General features: G+C 38.8%; 1 protein-coding gene and 1 long non-coding RNA gene across 2 annotated transcripts; both read left to right on the forward strand.

The window, feature by feature from the left end:
- Positions 1-1686: 1686 nt before the first annotated feature.
- On the forward strand, positions 1687-6482 carry LOC139130774 (thyrotroph embryonic factor-like). The gene is made up of 4 exons (XM_070696569.1): positions 1687-1964; positions 3542-3847; positions 4183-5794; positions 6076-6482. Exons 1-3 carry the CDS (start codon positions 1871-1873, stop codon positions 4635-4637), a joined length of 855 nt encoding a protein of 284 aa, XP_070552670.1. The 5' UTR covers positions 1687-1870; the 3' UTR covers positions 4638-5794; positions 6076-6482.
- A 7796-nt stretch (positions 6483-14278) lies between these two features.
- Positions 14279-14978, forward strand: LOC139130400 (uncharacterized). Its single transcript, XR_011551841.1, has 2 exons — positions 14279-14420; positions 14603-14978. It is a non-coding gene; the product is annotated as an uncharacterized lncRNA (long non-coding RNA).
- The last annotated feature ends 2111 nt before the right edge of the window (positions 14979-17089 follow it).

Consider the following 17089-nt stretch of genomic DNA (forward strand, 5'->3'; position numbering starts at 1 on the left):
GTCTTTACACATACGCAGAATATTTTGCCATACAGAATATGTTACATTCTAGCATGATGTGGAGAGTGGAAGATGAAGGTACAGCCAACAAAGTTGTTAGAGCAAAAAGGTGTTCGTGCGCAGATTTTCGGCAGGCGGGCAATATAAAAAATAGCGGGTGGGGAGAAAAAGTCAATAAATTTCGGTTTTTACAGTGGGCGGTGAGAATATTCTGGCGGTGATGGGTACAGGAAAATAAGCTCAGGTAGAGGGCGGGGAATGCCTCGGTTGATAAAACATCGGGGAAGATTAAGCGTCTGACTTTAAACACTAGCAGGTTTTATTTTCGTCGTTTAAGCGGAAAATGCAGACAAAATATTTATTTATAAAAGAAAAAATGACGTAATCCGCGATCATCGCTATTGGGTATTTATAGGTGTGCAAGTGTCGAGGGTGTCTGGTAACGTGTCGAACGTCAGATTGACAAATTCCTTTTTAATTACCCACGGGATGCAATTGAAGCCGCCTTTCACCTCACACACCATCCTCTAAAATCACCGTGTTAGTTGTAAGGCCAAATCACCGTGTCGACCTGATGACACCTGATTGATTGAAAAGATTGACAAAGTAGTATTATGACGAGAGTTGATATGAATATTATGGATCAGTTTTAGGCGTAACTTCGTGATCATTTAAAAACCAATGGAAAAATAACGATTTTCTGGTCGTATCAGAAATCTTTACTTCAAACCTGGACACGTTCAAACGGTTAATAATGTCGTAATTGTTTACAGGCCACTGTTCAAGAGGTTCAAACTTTGAATCTTCAAATGAATTAAATAAAAGCCTTGATTACTTCAACAAGTTCTCTTTCTTTCACCATTGAATATTTCGTTGTCGATCAAACGTTCTTGGTGAAGCACATCTTTTTTTCGATATCAGTTGCATAAATACGTTTAAAAAAAAAACACACACACAGAGAAGTTCACGCTCGTATTTGTCTGCACATTGTAATTGATATCATTATCGAGTCAATACTACAACATACCATTACAATTTTACAAAAAAAATCAATAAAAATGTGACGATATCTCTCGAGAATACGATGGCAAAAGGAGTCGTATATATAGCTTACATCAAGTTATGACTTTCCGGCATTTTACCAGCGCTACTCCAATTATGATATTGAGGTTTAATATTTAAGAGTAGTCAGGGGTCAATCTGAGGAAGGTTTGATTGAAAGACTCGAATTGCCAGCGAACAATATTCTCCCCAAAATCACATTCAAACCAAGAAACACCATTTATTTTTCATAATTAAATGGCTAGCTAATGTAAAATAGCATTAAGGCTTTTAGATTAGCCATAGGGAAACTTTTTTTTTTATTTTACAGGCAAAAAAATGTCCCCCCTCCCCACCAAAAAAATGTACTTAAAGAATGTGACCTTTGCGTAAACTTACGGCCATTTTGACCGCCGCTCACACCATGTCATTCTTTTGCCCATACTCTTGCCGAGACACAGGATGTCATTATGAAATTGCTCCCTTCGTCGTGCCGAGGAGTGAAATTAGATGGCATAAAATGCCGTTGCATGTTATCGTTTGCGTACTTACAATATCGTCCTCTTTGTATAGTAACTTGACCTCCTCAGCAACCTGGCGAGCCCCCCCCCCCCCCATCAAGTGATTTAGCCCTATAATTTAAATATTCATAAGCTGCTCTTACGAAAGCAAGTCACATTTACAAGTGCGGGGTCAAACGTGAGCGTAAACCACAAACACGCTCGTATACAGAGTCGTAACGAGACAACAACACAGCGCAAGGTCCCGCTCGCTCTCGGCGTAATTTAACGGATTTTTTTGCGTGAAGAGAGCGGACAGGTTCAGCAAAATGGCAGAGTCACCGTCAAAAGACTATAGTGGTTTCACTTTGAAATCCTTGCTTGAGAATCCGGATCTTCTGCAGCCGCCAGTAACATTTTTCGGTAAGTTTGCAGTAGAGTTCAGACGTTCATGTACTGAATCATCTATGGCCCATGTATGTTCCCACCCTTGCAGATTGAGTTTCGTTGGTCTCCATACTCTTCCACCACTTTATTACGCTCGTAAACAAAACAAAACATTCACGAGCAACGGATCGTACATTCATCGATTGGACCCAACCAAACTATCAAATGTATACCGCCGAAGTTGCTGCGTATACGTTATGGCTACAGTTTGAAGGTCATTGCAATGTTTGCACGTACTGAAGGTGACACAGCATGTAGTGTAAGTTGTAACTCGAGTTTTGCCTGGGTACATGGGTCGGTCTGGTTTTGCGTCCGACCCACATACCCAAGCAAAACCTCCAGCTACAGCACTGCATTCAGTTATGTGCGTGCCATCTTCACAGTCATTTCCATGGAAGTCCCTTCCTAGACCCTACTCCGTCATGTCCATGCATGGATGTACATTTATTTTTGTACGTCCATGGTAGTGTAGAGGAGATCTTGCATCTCTATTTTTACATCCATGGTAAAACCCATGGTCAGACAGACAACTGCCACAAGTTATGATATTTGTCTGAGCTCATGATAGCTCTGCATGGCAGGGCTGTGTGTTACCGGCGTTATACGACCTCCCACCAAATATGTGGTGGAGGCCGTATAACCGTCCGGGAACACACAGACTTGTAAGCAGGGCTACCTTTAGCCAAGCACCTGCAGCACACGGCTGGCCCGAGATGAGTGGCTTTTGTTGATGAGCTAGACCAACGTTCTAGCACAGACAATTTTTTTTCTCGTCTGTGGATCTAGCATAGAGCCTGGAGGAAAAAATCTTTTTCCACCATCATGGTTCCTGTTACCATGTCAACAGAGATACTGCATTTATCATGCCATGTGGCATAGCCGCATCCTCATGGTTGGCGTCCTGTAGGGATGTTGTTCTTGGCTGTCACTGGACACATAGGTGCAATCGCTGCAGTCACATCGCCTCAAACAATCATGTGATGTGTAATATCGTGAACTTCCGTCTCTCCACAAGACTTTGTTTGCGTAGATGGAACTCCTTTTGGCCAGTTTTGGTCACCAGGGCCACATGTTCAGAAGGCATGCTATACATGCATGCAAACCAGTCAATTGAATGGTTCAATTCAATTCAAACTTCCTGGTTAGTCAGAATCTGAATGAAGACCAACCATTGAATAGTCATTACAAAGACACATATTATGTAAGGAAAGCATAAAGAGTTAAGTTCAAGTATAGTTTGGTGAGCGCAAGTCCCGATACATCAGTAACATGTTTTCTAAGGGAGGAGAAACTACCAGGATATCAACTGGACCAACGTTTAAGATAATCCTTACAGAGAATATATGTCTGCAGCCAGCTACCGTATAAGGCAAAATGACTAGCAAAACAGCCAGTCATTTAGCGAAATGTAAACAGTTTGTACAGACTCAGAGGACACAACAGAAGAGAGTATTATAGTAATGTTGTAATCTGTAATAGATGTCAGTTGTATTCAAACCTTGTTATGTTGTTTAGCAGCAGCAATTATAGTAAATGTTTTTGTTTTTCTTCAGACAAGATGAATGATAAGGAGAAAGAATTGGAGGACATAAGTAGTGATGCTCAAATGTCTGCTGCATTCCTTGGACCAACACTATGGGACAAGACTCTGAAATTGGATGCAAGTGACTTTCAACTGGAGAGTATGGATCTGGACGATTTCCTGCTGGAAAATGGAATTCTACTTCCTGATGAGGGTACGGTACCAGTGGAGAAGACTTTGCCCGAAGAGAATGATGTTCCTCCAGTATTGCCAGTTTCAGAGGATGTTAGTAATAACATGCAAGAAAGTGACACAGATGATTTACCACAAGAGACAGGTTTGTGCTTCATTTTGAAGCTTGTATTGGGTTGTACACTAACAATATTTTGATGTGATGATTTCAAGATGGATTGTATTTATGTAGGATGGCTTTTGAATAAATAACTAAGATTTCAGAGCAAATACTACCACCAGAGTTTGCAATTAATAATTATGTCATGAAAATCAAATTAATCTATTTGTGACATTTTAATTGTGAAGATTCCATATTCTTTCATACTGATATGAATTTTCTGGATATAAAATAAGCAAGACCACTTTGTTTTGAACATGAAAACTTGTTCTGTTCTCTGACAATTTATGCCAAAGCATCCCATTCTGATCTCATTTCAGAAACCTTGCCAACAGTACCGTCAGCAAGCCCAGTTAGAGAACCAGGCAGCCCAGTCACTGTACAAGTAGACTTTGCCCTGTCACCGACTGATATCGCCCTGGCAACCGCACCTGGCCAGGAGGAGTTCAATCCACGGCAACACAGTTTCACAGATGAAGATCTGAAACCACAGCCTATGATCAAAAAGGCTAAGAAAATTTATGTACCTGATGACAGGAAGGATGAAAAATACTGGGAGCGTCGTAAGAAGAACAATGTTGCCGCCAAGAGATCACGTGATGCAAGGCGCATCAAGGAAAATCAAATTGCCATCAAAGCATCATTTCTGTCCAAGGAAAATGATGCTTTAAAATCTGAAGCTATAAGCTTAAAGAAGGAGGTTCTCTCTCTGAAGAAAGTCATATCAAACTATGAAAAGAGAATACAGATTTTAACAGAAAAACTTGGCGAGTGATGATGTTTGGCACTGCAGATACCTCTTTGTTTATATATGAGCTTTAAAGAGTCAACCATTAATATTTATGAGCATATACAGGAAAAGACTGCCTGATTTTTATGCAAAAAGTTATTCACAACTTGTATGTGACTTTTGAGTACGTTTCTCATTTCAAACCTTTAAATAGTTTTCCTTGTTTATTGTTTATCTAGTTACAGTTTTGGTGTGGAAGATGAAACATATTTGCGTTGAATAATCTGTTTTCGGAGTGTATGGTCCTATTTCAACTAGACAAAGTGAAAGCGTTTTGCATAAATGAGGAGTTGCATAGCCACTTTAATAATTATGATAAAAAGTTCATGATTTAATTATGATAAAAAGTTCATTTTCAAACAAAACATTTCAAAGAAAGTATTTACAGTGTAGCCGAACCTTGTGAGGAGATGTCAAGCATGAATAGAGATCAGAGAATTTAATGGTATACTTGTACTGTTAACTGGTAGATCCAGATGTGCATGAGAACTACAGTAACGATGTCTTGTTGAGTACAAGCCAAGTGTTTCTCATTGTCGCTCGTTGTAAATATTTCAATTTAGTTGTCCATTGAGCATGTATGTAGTGTTGGTCTTTACATTGAAGAAATCAAGAAAAAATTAGCAATTATGCCACCGTCATCATATTAAAGACATAGTATCGAGGCCAGACGATTAAATATTATTGTTCCTCAGATTTTTTGGGCAAGCAAAGTCTTTTTAATATTTTTGAGGAACCAGCAAAATCCACCACAAGTTACACTGTCTTTGGTGACTTAGGAATCTAGATTTTACAAACCGTTCACATTAACTAAGGCATAACATAAACAGTCATTGTTGACAGAGAAAGTTCTGAGCATTTCCACATGCTTCCAAAGAAAATAAAATACTGTAAAATATGCAAAACAGGAATGCCCTATAAGTAAAACAAAATTAAAAGAATTGCAATTAGAATATATATTTACTGCAATTTCAAAAACAATCAGCAATTCTGAGGAACAATTATTAATTTATTCTTTCTGGCCTTACCACTATATGTATGGTACTATGTTTGTATTTTTTTTTGGTTCAGTTTTGAATTTAAGTGGCTGCATAATGCCAGTAGAGTGAATGTATATAACCACTGTAGTAGTGAGCCAAAATGTATTTAACCCTTTTCCTGCCAAGTCCATATTTCACCACCAGGTCAAGATGGTTAAAATTAATGAAACACAACGTATTCCATATGATTTATTTTAACATAATACTGTACATTTGAAGGCTGTTGAAAACATAATACTGTAAACTTGATTTTTTTTGGACAAAAGATGCTATAACATACCAAGCCAAGCGGGTGAAAATACGTCATGTTTTGGCTCAATACCGCTTTTTACTGACTTGGCTGATGGGGAAGTAATACAGTTATTACTGTCTGGCAGGAAAAGGGTTAATAAGAGGCTCACATACACTTATGTGTTATGATATGTGATGTGTTGATCCAGTGTAGTGTCTTTGGATAGATGTGTTGAGCAACTGTTTTGAAATCGACTTCCTGGATATTAAGGATGGCCTTAAACAAGTCACTAGTGAATTCTAGTCTAACAAATGTGTTTTTTTATTTCCTTTGCATGATCATTCTTTCGGAGTTCAAGATATTTTATGACAAGTTATTAGTGCCGTCCTTTTACATTGGATTGGAGCAAAACCTCACACATTATGACTTACTGTAATCATAGATGAAGAGAAATTATGTGATTGTGCTTCTAAACCATTCCGTTGATAATTTGCCCACCCTGTTTAGATATTTTCCCTGTAATTCATGGAATAAATCAAACTTTCATTGTTCACTTCATATACAGTTTTCATCCGAAGTACATGAAATTTGTGTGCTGTGTTGCGCAGGCAAGGTTGTAATCGAGAGAGTACAGAGAGAGACAGGCGTACTAGCTCAGCATGGCAGGGCTGTGTGGTCCCGGCGTTATTGCCTCCCCGGAACACATAGCCCTGCCATGCAGAGCTACAGGCGTACGTGAAAGTGTGATGTTGATTCAGAAATGTTTGACTGAATTTTACTGGGTACTGGACTATAAACAGGGAATGAGTCACGATCAAGTTGATCGATCGGTACCTAGCACTGACGGTTATTGTTATCTATCATATGCAAAGCAGCGTAAATACTTGGGCGAGGTCACTTTGTGAAAGGTCAAAGCCCTTTTGCTGCCCTTTTGGTGACGTTCCGGAGTACCCGGATGTTTTATCGATTTCTCGAGCTCGTCCTGCGTTTGGTTGGTCCCGTGCACGTGCGTGCTGCTCATCTGGTCACGTGAGACGCAGTGATCAGCGAAGTCCTGCGTCATCGCCACGAGAGGTTTTCACTGAATACTTTCCATGCCAATCCTAGGGAACCGGGGCAGGGCGGCTCTGCTAAAGCAATGTCATACACACTATACCTAAGGGAGCCGTCATTATTTATGGCCTGGGGGGTCGGAGGAATCTGAGGGGGGGGGGGGTCACTCAAAAATCGAAAGCTACAGGGGGGGGGGTTGCTCAAAAGTGGAGAACAAGAAAGGGGGGGGGCTACTCAATTTTGTTGACATGTATTGAAGCATTTAGTGGAGTTACGAATTAATACAACAATAATAGTAAAGATATGTATATTCATACCCGGTATTTTTGTACACACACACATATAATATATATATATGTATATATATATATATATATATATATATATATATATATATATATATATATATAGATATAGATATATATATAGATATAAATCATAATCAGGTGGTTTCAAGTAGAAACTAAAATCTCATTACACTATGTGTTTCACGTTATTGTGATCTTCAGACGAGAATGATCAGCCCCTATTCGACGTGGCAAGCCTTATGTTAGAGGCTAGTACTGAGTACATTTAAAGATTGATATACTTGCCTGATCATTAATGAGAAACGTCTGCTTTCTATATTCTACATTGTATAGGTTGCCGATAGGGGAAAATGTGTAAAGCAAGCTTATTCTGATGCTATAAAGTTTAAAACCAGTTGAATGCCTTGACAACAAACCCATCTTTTATTGCAGGAAAATAATAATAAATGTGAATAAATGTATGTCTGTCGCTATTTTTTCGGTTTCAAAAAATATAGTTGAAATCAGTGAACTGAAATATAAGTTTTGGAATACTGTCTCAGATTTATTTTCCTTTGAGTTTTTTATACGAAAAAAATACTCCCCAAGTGCCACCAAATAACACCATTTTAACCTCTATTTTTCAAAAGCTCCAATGGCAGGAGGGGGGACATCCCCCTCCTGACCACCCCCGCGACCGCTTATGCGGTCTCTTGTGGTGCTTTCGCACCACATCTTCCCCCTCTTGAAAGAAAATCCTACAGAATAACTGCATGTCACCAGAGCACTGGATACAGACCTGTACATCAGCCCCTGCCACAGCAATTGGAACCTCCTTCCGACAAAGACCTATACCACAGGGTTTAATCAGGGTCTGTACAGGGCCTGTCGCAGCAGCAATCCATTTTACTGTATAGATATTTAACTTTCCCAATTTTTTTTTTGGGGGGGAGGGGGTCACTCAAATTTTCTGTAGCAGAGGGGGGGGGGTTACTCAAACACGTCATGGTTGGCAGGGGGGTTACTCGAAATTTTGGAGTTTCGAAAGCAATTCCTCCGACCCCCAGGCCGTAAATAATGACGGCTCCCTAACCCCCTTTTCGACTCAAATAGACCAAGGAAAAGCTGATGGCCAACTTTATGCCAGCTGTTCGATTTGATCATTTTCTACATAGAAAATGTGGAGTTTCGACGACAGTGAGCTTAATTTGGGCAAAAGTAAAACTTTCTTCCCCTATTTTTAACGGAAAATTGTAGAGATCATTCTCTGCAGTTCGAACTGTAAGGTGCATTTCAGATCAGGACAGGTACTGCAAAAAATCTGGTATAGCTGCCTAATGGGCTTGTTCAAAGCAAATGGCAGGCTTACCATATCTACTCACAACAAGTGTATTTCTAATATCAAATTAAATGTACATGAGATGTTATTTCAATATCCGTAATAATGCATTGAAAGTTACGTATATTTAGCTGACAGACTCGTACATTAAATTTCCTTTCGTTTAAGTTAAATGTATGTACATTCAAGAGTATTTGGTTCGTACTTTCTCCTCTTGGATAAGAACAGAAAGCTGTATGGACACGCGGAAAACCGTTCCGATGCTGCTGTTTGAAATCCTGCTACGCATTACAACCTACATTTCAGGGACAAGTTCAGAATTTAGAGTGCCCTATAGCTACACACACAAAAAAAAAAAAAAAAACAATAAAAAAAAAAAACAAAAACGATAATACTCTGCAATAAATTACACTGGAGCCGTTAGAATAAATAGATGTAGGCCCTATAGTTGAAAAATAAGCAGTATATTGTCAACATGTTGCATGTCGACAGTTGCAGTCCTTTGTACCTGTTCTGTCCCATGGATGTAGTCTTTCGCACATAAGCTTACGGGTCGGGAATCGCAAGCGTAGCGACGAAGGCGGGAGCCGCGGGTGTTGTAAGCACAAAGTTGTGTGTGTCTAGCAGCTCTTACTATGCTTGCGGCATTACCCACCCTGGTATGTGCGAGAGACTACATCAATAATAGAAAAGGCACAACGGACTGTCGACAGTCAGTAGTGAGTCTGCATACTCATAATAATGTGTAGAATTCGTACCCTGGGCCCACGACTCCGAGAAGAGATGCTCATGTATATCATTGGCTATTTTCTAACACTGTATGTTAAACAACACACTTTCCATGCACATATATGCATAGACCCTAATGAGAGTTAGCTGTTATGCCTGCCAGTAAGATTTTTGTCGTAAATTTGAATATCTTCTGTTTTAGTTTTGACATGTGTTCGTTTAACACCCTCATTTGAAAACATGGCAAAATGCCAAACTTCTTTATGTGGCTTTTTTATCAATCAAACCATATCACTCAGACGATAGCAAATGATATGTCTCTTTCAATTAAAGTTGATAATTTCCTCCAGTAAATAGCATTGTCCGTATTGTCCGAACCCCTTCTGAGGGTCACATGACGAAGTGCCTTGATTTCGTTGAAGACGTATATTTCGAAACACTAAAGGTGGAATTTTCACTTTCAAGTTGTTTCAATGAATCGTAAACGCGCCAGCTGTATTTTGTGTGCTCTTTGAAAACGCCATGGGCGGCAAGTGAACCTCCGAGTAATAATGTGCCTGTTGTAATTTAGCAAGAAGAATGAGTTCCTGGCACATCCGGGGCACATCTCATGACACTACAATTATCAATTACACTGCTCCTTCCTACTTCACTCTCATACGATCCCTGTTTGTATATTTTCGTTTTATTTCACTCATTTTAGTTATGTAGACATGGCATTTCACGTTGTTGAAACAAATAAAACTTGCCCCCGGCCTTGTGGTGCGAGTGACTCTGTAATATTAAAGTTTCATTCATAAAAAATATGTAAAAAGGAAAGAAAAGTGAACTCTCGGGTGTTTGTCCCCTCAATACTTCTTCAGCTGACCAATCTTAAATATGTTTTTCACCATACTTGCTTTTTTCCTTATGCCTTTTTCCATAATTTCAATGACGATGATGTATTAAATTGATCTTTGAAAATTTCAAATAACATTTTTTTTTCTTGATTTTGCGGAGCTAGATTAATTTCCTAAATCACTATGTTCAAAGAAACGGCAACACACCTGAGATTTCCTCGTAGATACCGGAACCCAGGTGATTCTTGCGATGTTTAACTGGAATGCGACGTGATCAAAAACATGAACGATATACCTTGAACAAACCAGAAGCGCGGAACCTGATCACGTGATGCTCATTATGACGTCACTGCTTTGACAAACGAACGATCGAATTTGTTACCTTACTTTTCTATTTCAAAGTAAGCGGTACAACGCAGAAGCTCTGTTTATTCGCTGTTTTTTCTCGTAAAAAAGGAAATCCATTCTGAGATCCATCATGATCGTTACAGTCTGGCTGTTTTTCTCTCATTTGTTGCCTTCGATGGTGAACAAAGTTTCATCCAATGACAGGTAGGTAGCAAAAATACCGCAGAGTGATATGTGCTTCAACTACAATCAAACACCGACAACGTGTCTGAAAACGTTTTTTTTTTCCGAACCTACTGATGTTTAGCTTCATAGCATGAACTAACGTGACGCATAATATTCATTGCACATGCACAATATATAAATCTTGCAATGGGTGTTTTGTTTACAGGGTGACTTTGGAAGAGAAGAGAAGCGTGCACGATGAACTCGTGGAAATGAAAAAAGCTAAGAGCAAAGAAGAGGTCATCGAAGCACTGACTCGAAGGAGTAAGCAAGAACTCTCGGCTATGGTGCTAGACCAAGATGATGTCATCGATGACATGCAAGAACAGCTCAACCGTGAAAGTGACAAAAACAAGAAACTGAAAGATGAAATGGAAGAATTGAAGACACAACATTCTTACGAATACGTTCCGAAAGAACTGGAGAGAGTCAAATCGTATGAGCCTCGAAAGGAAGGAGAGGCGGCCGTTTTCTACTAAACACATCAGTTAATGGTAGAACGCGCCTCGAAAACAGTTTTCGGACTCTGAATTTTTTACAATACTTTTCTGATCTGCTGCTCAGAGTGGATTCATTGTAAAACCTGTGGAACTGATGACGTTTTCACGTCTTGTTATGTTGAAAACCGAGATTCCTTCTTTTCATAGAGTTAACATATATAGGGAATGACCGCAATTTGTTTGCATGATGACCCCTTATGTTAATTCTTTATCAGGAAAGAGAATGGTTTTAATGTCTTCTCGGGGAGGCTATGAAGAAAAGTAAGAAATTTCAGTTTAAAGGCGTGTAAAACCTCTACCTTGTGACGTCAGCAATATCATATTCTTGATATTAGCATTATGACACTTGATGTGGAATATTAAACGTTCGCCTTATCGTTAAATCATTAGCTGTCTGTATTTAATGACTACATATTACAATTCATTCTGTGATGATTTTTATCCAGATTGTCGTAAAGATGGAAAAATAATGGCAACAACAAATGCTCTTCTACATCAGGTTGTGAGTCTCTCATACCATAAATTTAACAAAACACAAAAAGAGAATCGCCATGTTGCATTTTCAATGACAAGATTTCTCTCGGGCACACACGTTTAATGACGATTCTTTTAAAAGTGAAGCACAAAAGCAACAAACAGTTCTTATACCGTTGAATTTTATGTCTTCTGACTGAGCTATGCTCAAATAAAATGAAAACGATCGTTGTCTATGAACGTTGAGAGGGACCGTTCTAGCATTTTTCAGCTTAGTCCAGTGGCAAGTATGAAATTGGCCGCTTTTATATACAGAGCACGTACATTCAAAAAGCAACCTTTAAGGTTTCTTTTTGAAAGTTTTATAAGAAGTTAATTTACATTGCACACATTTCATTTAATTCGCTCCAGGATCACACAGCAGAAACACTTTTCCTGCCATCGAAAACGCTACAACTACCGTTTGATTTGAACTCTATTTGATATGATTTAAAAATTGTCTACGAGTTCATACAGATATCAATTTCATTGTTTGTCGCATATTTCATTTGACTTATAATCATAAAAGTTATTACCGCTTACACAATTTAAATCACTTTGCTCTGTTTTCGATCAGTACAAGAACATAGTAACACCCGCGGTCGTGGTTTCCGGTCCATAACTGATTTTGGTTGACGTGATGCTTACGTCAGTTAGTGATAAGTACAAACCTGTGCTACTGATTTCTGGATAGATTTAAAATGATACAGCCAAAACGGTACAAGTTCCACGGTACTTCAAAATGCCCGCTCTCGGTTTGAAATCCCTATGGGGGTACAAAGAACTTCGACAAAGAAACCCCTACCCACAAACTACTAAAAATGAATCCCCTACTATGATAGAATTGTAATTACTCCTCTCCACATTTCCAATTTAAAACAAATATTGATATCTCAGTAACTTTACATTTTATCAGGTTTTTGGTTACTGGTACATTAGTTGGTAATAGTTTCTTGACTACTTCCTACAGCATTGAGAAAATTCCAATATTTGGTTTGTCACTGCTATATTATGTCTGTGTAGGACGCGCACTGTCATTGTTGACAAGCTGAGTACCGGGTATTTCTACCGGTATATAACAATATACACCTGTTGCCAAACATCACTGGAAAGAGCTTTTATTCCATTATAAAAAAGTGGTTCATGCAACTTTGCATGCTGCTCTAAATATTATAATTATCTTGTCTAGAGTGTATCTCTGACCCTGTTTTGTCAATTTGGAAAGTTATTATCTTGCAATTTCAACATGATTCGAATTTGTCTTTCTGTTCCCCTTTTTTCACTGAGTACACAGCATGTAATTACTTTATTTACTGGGAAATTTCTCCTTTTATTAATTACCTTTGGTCAATAGATTCGAACCATATTAACTGAATTCAGCATCGATTTGACACCGGTACGCACTATTAAGCAAAACTTCGCATTTTCACACAAGTTATTTTCCCGTTGTAAAAATAACCTGCGTTTGAATATTACCATCTAATTATGCAGGGGCCATTAAAAACCAGATAAACGGGCCTACAAAAAGGTGTAGTCAAGAAAACTAAAGCTGGAAAGGCTTGGCCATTTTTAATGATAATATTTATCCTTTACCTGTACGAACGTTTGTTTGAAACTCGGAATCCAGCCAAAGCATGTGTATGCTATAGGAAGCTGTAATTTTCACAATGCTGGTAAAAGCTATGATAAGACAGAATATGAAAAACATTAAAATACATGTACTTGCATCCACACTATAGAGTACTGACTTCAGAGAATAAATGCGGAGAAGCACGTTACTTCCTGGAGTATTTTTCACACGAAGGCGGCTTAAATTCTTTTGTTTCTGGCCATGATGAAACGATTCCTAACCCCCTCCAACTTGGTACATTCAGTCGTGAAAATATAAATGTACAGGGCGCGCTTCCTGCAACGTTTGGTATAGCACTTTATGGAACGATGGCGAAATGTTGAACTCTGAAAATAATAGTGAACTCTAGAGTAATTAGTGTGATTTGACTGTAAGGAAGTGTAAGGAAGTGTTAATGATATATCTTTTACCTTTAAGTTTCACTTTCCCTGATATTTCACTGTTTTGTCTTTTTCTTTCACACTCTTTTTCAGTCCTTTCGTGAACTGTTTTTGACTCGTGCCTTTGTGATAAAGGATTTCAATCATGATTCTGATGTATAGCCTTCTTCTTGACTTGAAAAACTAAACTATCACTTTCTGGGAACACGGGAACGCGCATGCTTAGCGATTTTTCCCGAAAGTGACCTACGGGGGGTTACCATAGTGAGGCTTTGAGTCCAGCAATGTTTGCCCCGCGGTACATATGATGACGTTATTCAGCGGTAGCTGGTCCCCTGCCCAATACCTACGGCTGACTGGCTGCTACACGTGAGTGCAGCGCCAGCAGTGTTAGAAAGGGGGCAGGAAAAAAACTCATTCCGCGGCAGAAGCACGGTACCTAATCACGTGATGTTCATTATGACGTCACCACCATTACGTTTGTTCTCGTCTGCTCTGTTGCAGAAAGTTTGTGGTACAACGCGTACACTCTGCTTACTCGCTTGTTTATCGTAAAACATTCTCATTCTGAAACCGATCATGATCGTCACAGTGTGGCTGATTTTCACACAATTGTTGCCAACGCCGGTGAAAAAAGTTTCATCCAGCGATAGGTAGGTAGCAAAACTAACTTGCTTGCGGAGTGATTTAAAAGCACTTCCAATGCAGCTAAACACAGACTATAGGCCTATAATGTGTCCGAAATCGCAATTTCGAACCGTGTTATGTTCTGCTGAATAGCTCCAAGCTACACGTTACCTTAACGGTATAAAGGATGCTTCTTCATGTCTTACAGGGTTACTCTCGAGGAGAAGAGAGGCGTCCACGAAGAAATCGTGGAGATGGAGAAAGCAAAGAACAAGGAACAGGTCACGGAAGTTCCGAATCAAAGAAGCAAGGAAGAACTCCTGGCTATGCTGCTTTACCAAGATGACGTTATCTGTGACATGCAAGAACAACTTGACCGTGAAAACAAAAAGCTAAAACAAAAAATGGAAGAAGTGACGACAAAATATGCTTTGATTTTATTTATTTCTATTGCCTGTATTTCTTTTGTGTATTTTTTGTGTTTGTTTTATTTATATTTGAAAATTGAAAACGATCCATGAGAGGGGTTAGACTTATGTTAAGACGTAGACTCTCTAGTGATCAATAAATTACTTTTAATATAACAGAGACATGCGTCATTCAGTCGCAGTCATTATTTCTCCTAGTTCCCTTTCAGTGAAAAATCAAATCAAATCAAATAAAAATGGTTAACATGATTGGAACTAATTTGGGATAACTGGATGGTGACAAAATGTCTTTTAAATCTGCAAATGTAAGTTCACCTGCTTTTCTTTTTACGTTACACACTTGTTTTTATGAGTAATTTGTAATATTGCGACATTCAGTTATAGGGCACCTAACAGGTTTGAGAAATTTGAAAAAATGTGAAGATCCAATTATCCCAAATTAGTTCCAATCGTGTTGGTTATACTCTCCAAAGGAAAAGACTATGCCGGAGAACTAGAGAATACGAACCCCGAAGGACGGAGGGTGACCGCTTTTCGGACGCTGAAGTTTGATCTGTCACTGGTTTGGACTCATTTTAATGCCTGCGGAGCAAATGAAGATGTCATGGTATTTCACCAAGAATTTTTTACCAAATTGATCATGACTTCATGGTAAGTTTGGGGACTCAGTCTACAACATAACGAAATTCACATGTGTTTCTGGTTTAACTCAGAACTCACAGTTCAGGTCGGCATCACATTTGACAGTACAATTATGTTCATGTAGCTGAAGTACAATGATGGTGTGGTTTCATTTTGAAATATCATGCAGACTTGACCTTTTTCATTTCTGAGTACAACTATAAACAGATGTGACGTCTGTTCAGATTGCAGATGTTTTCTTAGAGTATGGCAAAACAGGTCTGAAAAATTCTGCCGCGATTTCATTCAGCATTTTTAATAACCCTACGGTCTCAGCTAAAATTAATGCTAATTACAAGGTCGATGACATCAAGGCTAATCCAATAATCATTTCCATTCCAGATAAAGTACCGTATTACGAGGTCCGTTAGGCATTTAACATCTACAACATTTAGCGGGACCATCTTTAACTACTAAAGTTTGGCACCAGGTGTCTGGAATGGATAATCGTACCTGCTGTCTGCCTATACCCGTCACATCAAAGCCAAAATTGTAAAACTTGTATAATACTTCGGCCAATAAATCGCTTTATCTAGTCAAAGTTAGGGATGCTATCGCTCATCATTTGAGCGACAGGACTGTCATTTGGTCATCGTATCTCAAAATCAGCCACAGAACCTTTCAATGACCTCTTTCTCGGTCTCTTGCTAATGAACTGTATCATCGTGTGAATCACAAGCCTTACCACATGGAGACATTTGCCTTCATTCCTTCCCAGAATCCCACAGTTTGAAAGAACTTTAAATATATATGACAATAATATGAAACACAGTCTCTTGTCATAGCTTCTTACCGTAACAGTGCGGTTACTTTCTATATTTGACATAGAAATTAGTGTGTGAAATGGTCTCATTGGATTCCGAGATATCCTCCGCTAAATTGGTCGGATCAGAAAATACTTGTCCCGGGATTCCTGTGTCATACCATTATATCTTCAAAGCTTGAATATTGCAATGCCTTATTATATGGCTTGCCTGATACTCAATTACAGCGGTTACAACGTGTGTCCAAAACGCGGCAGTTAGAATTGTTACAAAGACCAAGAAATCGGACCATATTACCCCTATACTTGTGCAACTTCACTGGCTTTCAGTACATCATCGCATTGTATACAAACTACTGCTGATTATAAAACCCTGAATGGACAAGCCCCACAATATCTCAGGAATTTAATAACACCTTGTGCCTCATCACGTGTTCTTCGCTCATCTGATAAATACAGGTCCAGTATTGTAAAGCTGCTTCTTTTTCCTGAGTAGCCCCTCATAAATTTTGACTAATGTCAAGTATTTTTTCCAATATTATTGACATTGGACTGTTTCTGTGATCTAATATTACTCTCTATGTATGCGTGATCTAATGTTACCAACTCTTACATTTGGACAATATATCACACATATTCTGCTGAAACACTCTATCTACTGGTGGATAACGTACGTACTACTAGCAGGTTATCTCCCTGTACTTTGACAAAGCAAAAGGGGTAATGCAGATTTCTTGTGAGGGCCTGGGATTATTTACTCAAATTTGACTGACTTTGGAACATGTTCTTAAACATCTCCGCCCCGCCATAAACAATGACACTG

Source organism: Ptychodera flava, chromosome 4, assembly GCF_041260155.1.
Source record: "Ptychodera flava strain L36383 chromosome 4, AS_Pfla_20210202, whole genome shotgun sequence".
NCBI classification, from domain to species: domain Eukaryota; kingdom Metazoa; phylum Hemichordata; class Enteropneusta; family Ptychoderidae; genus Ptychodera; species Ptychodera flava.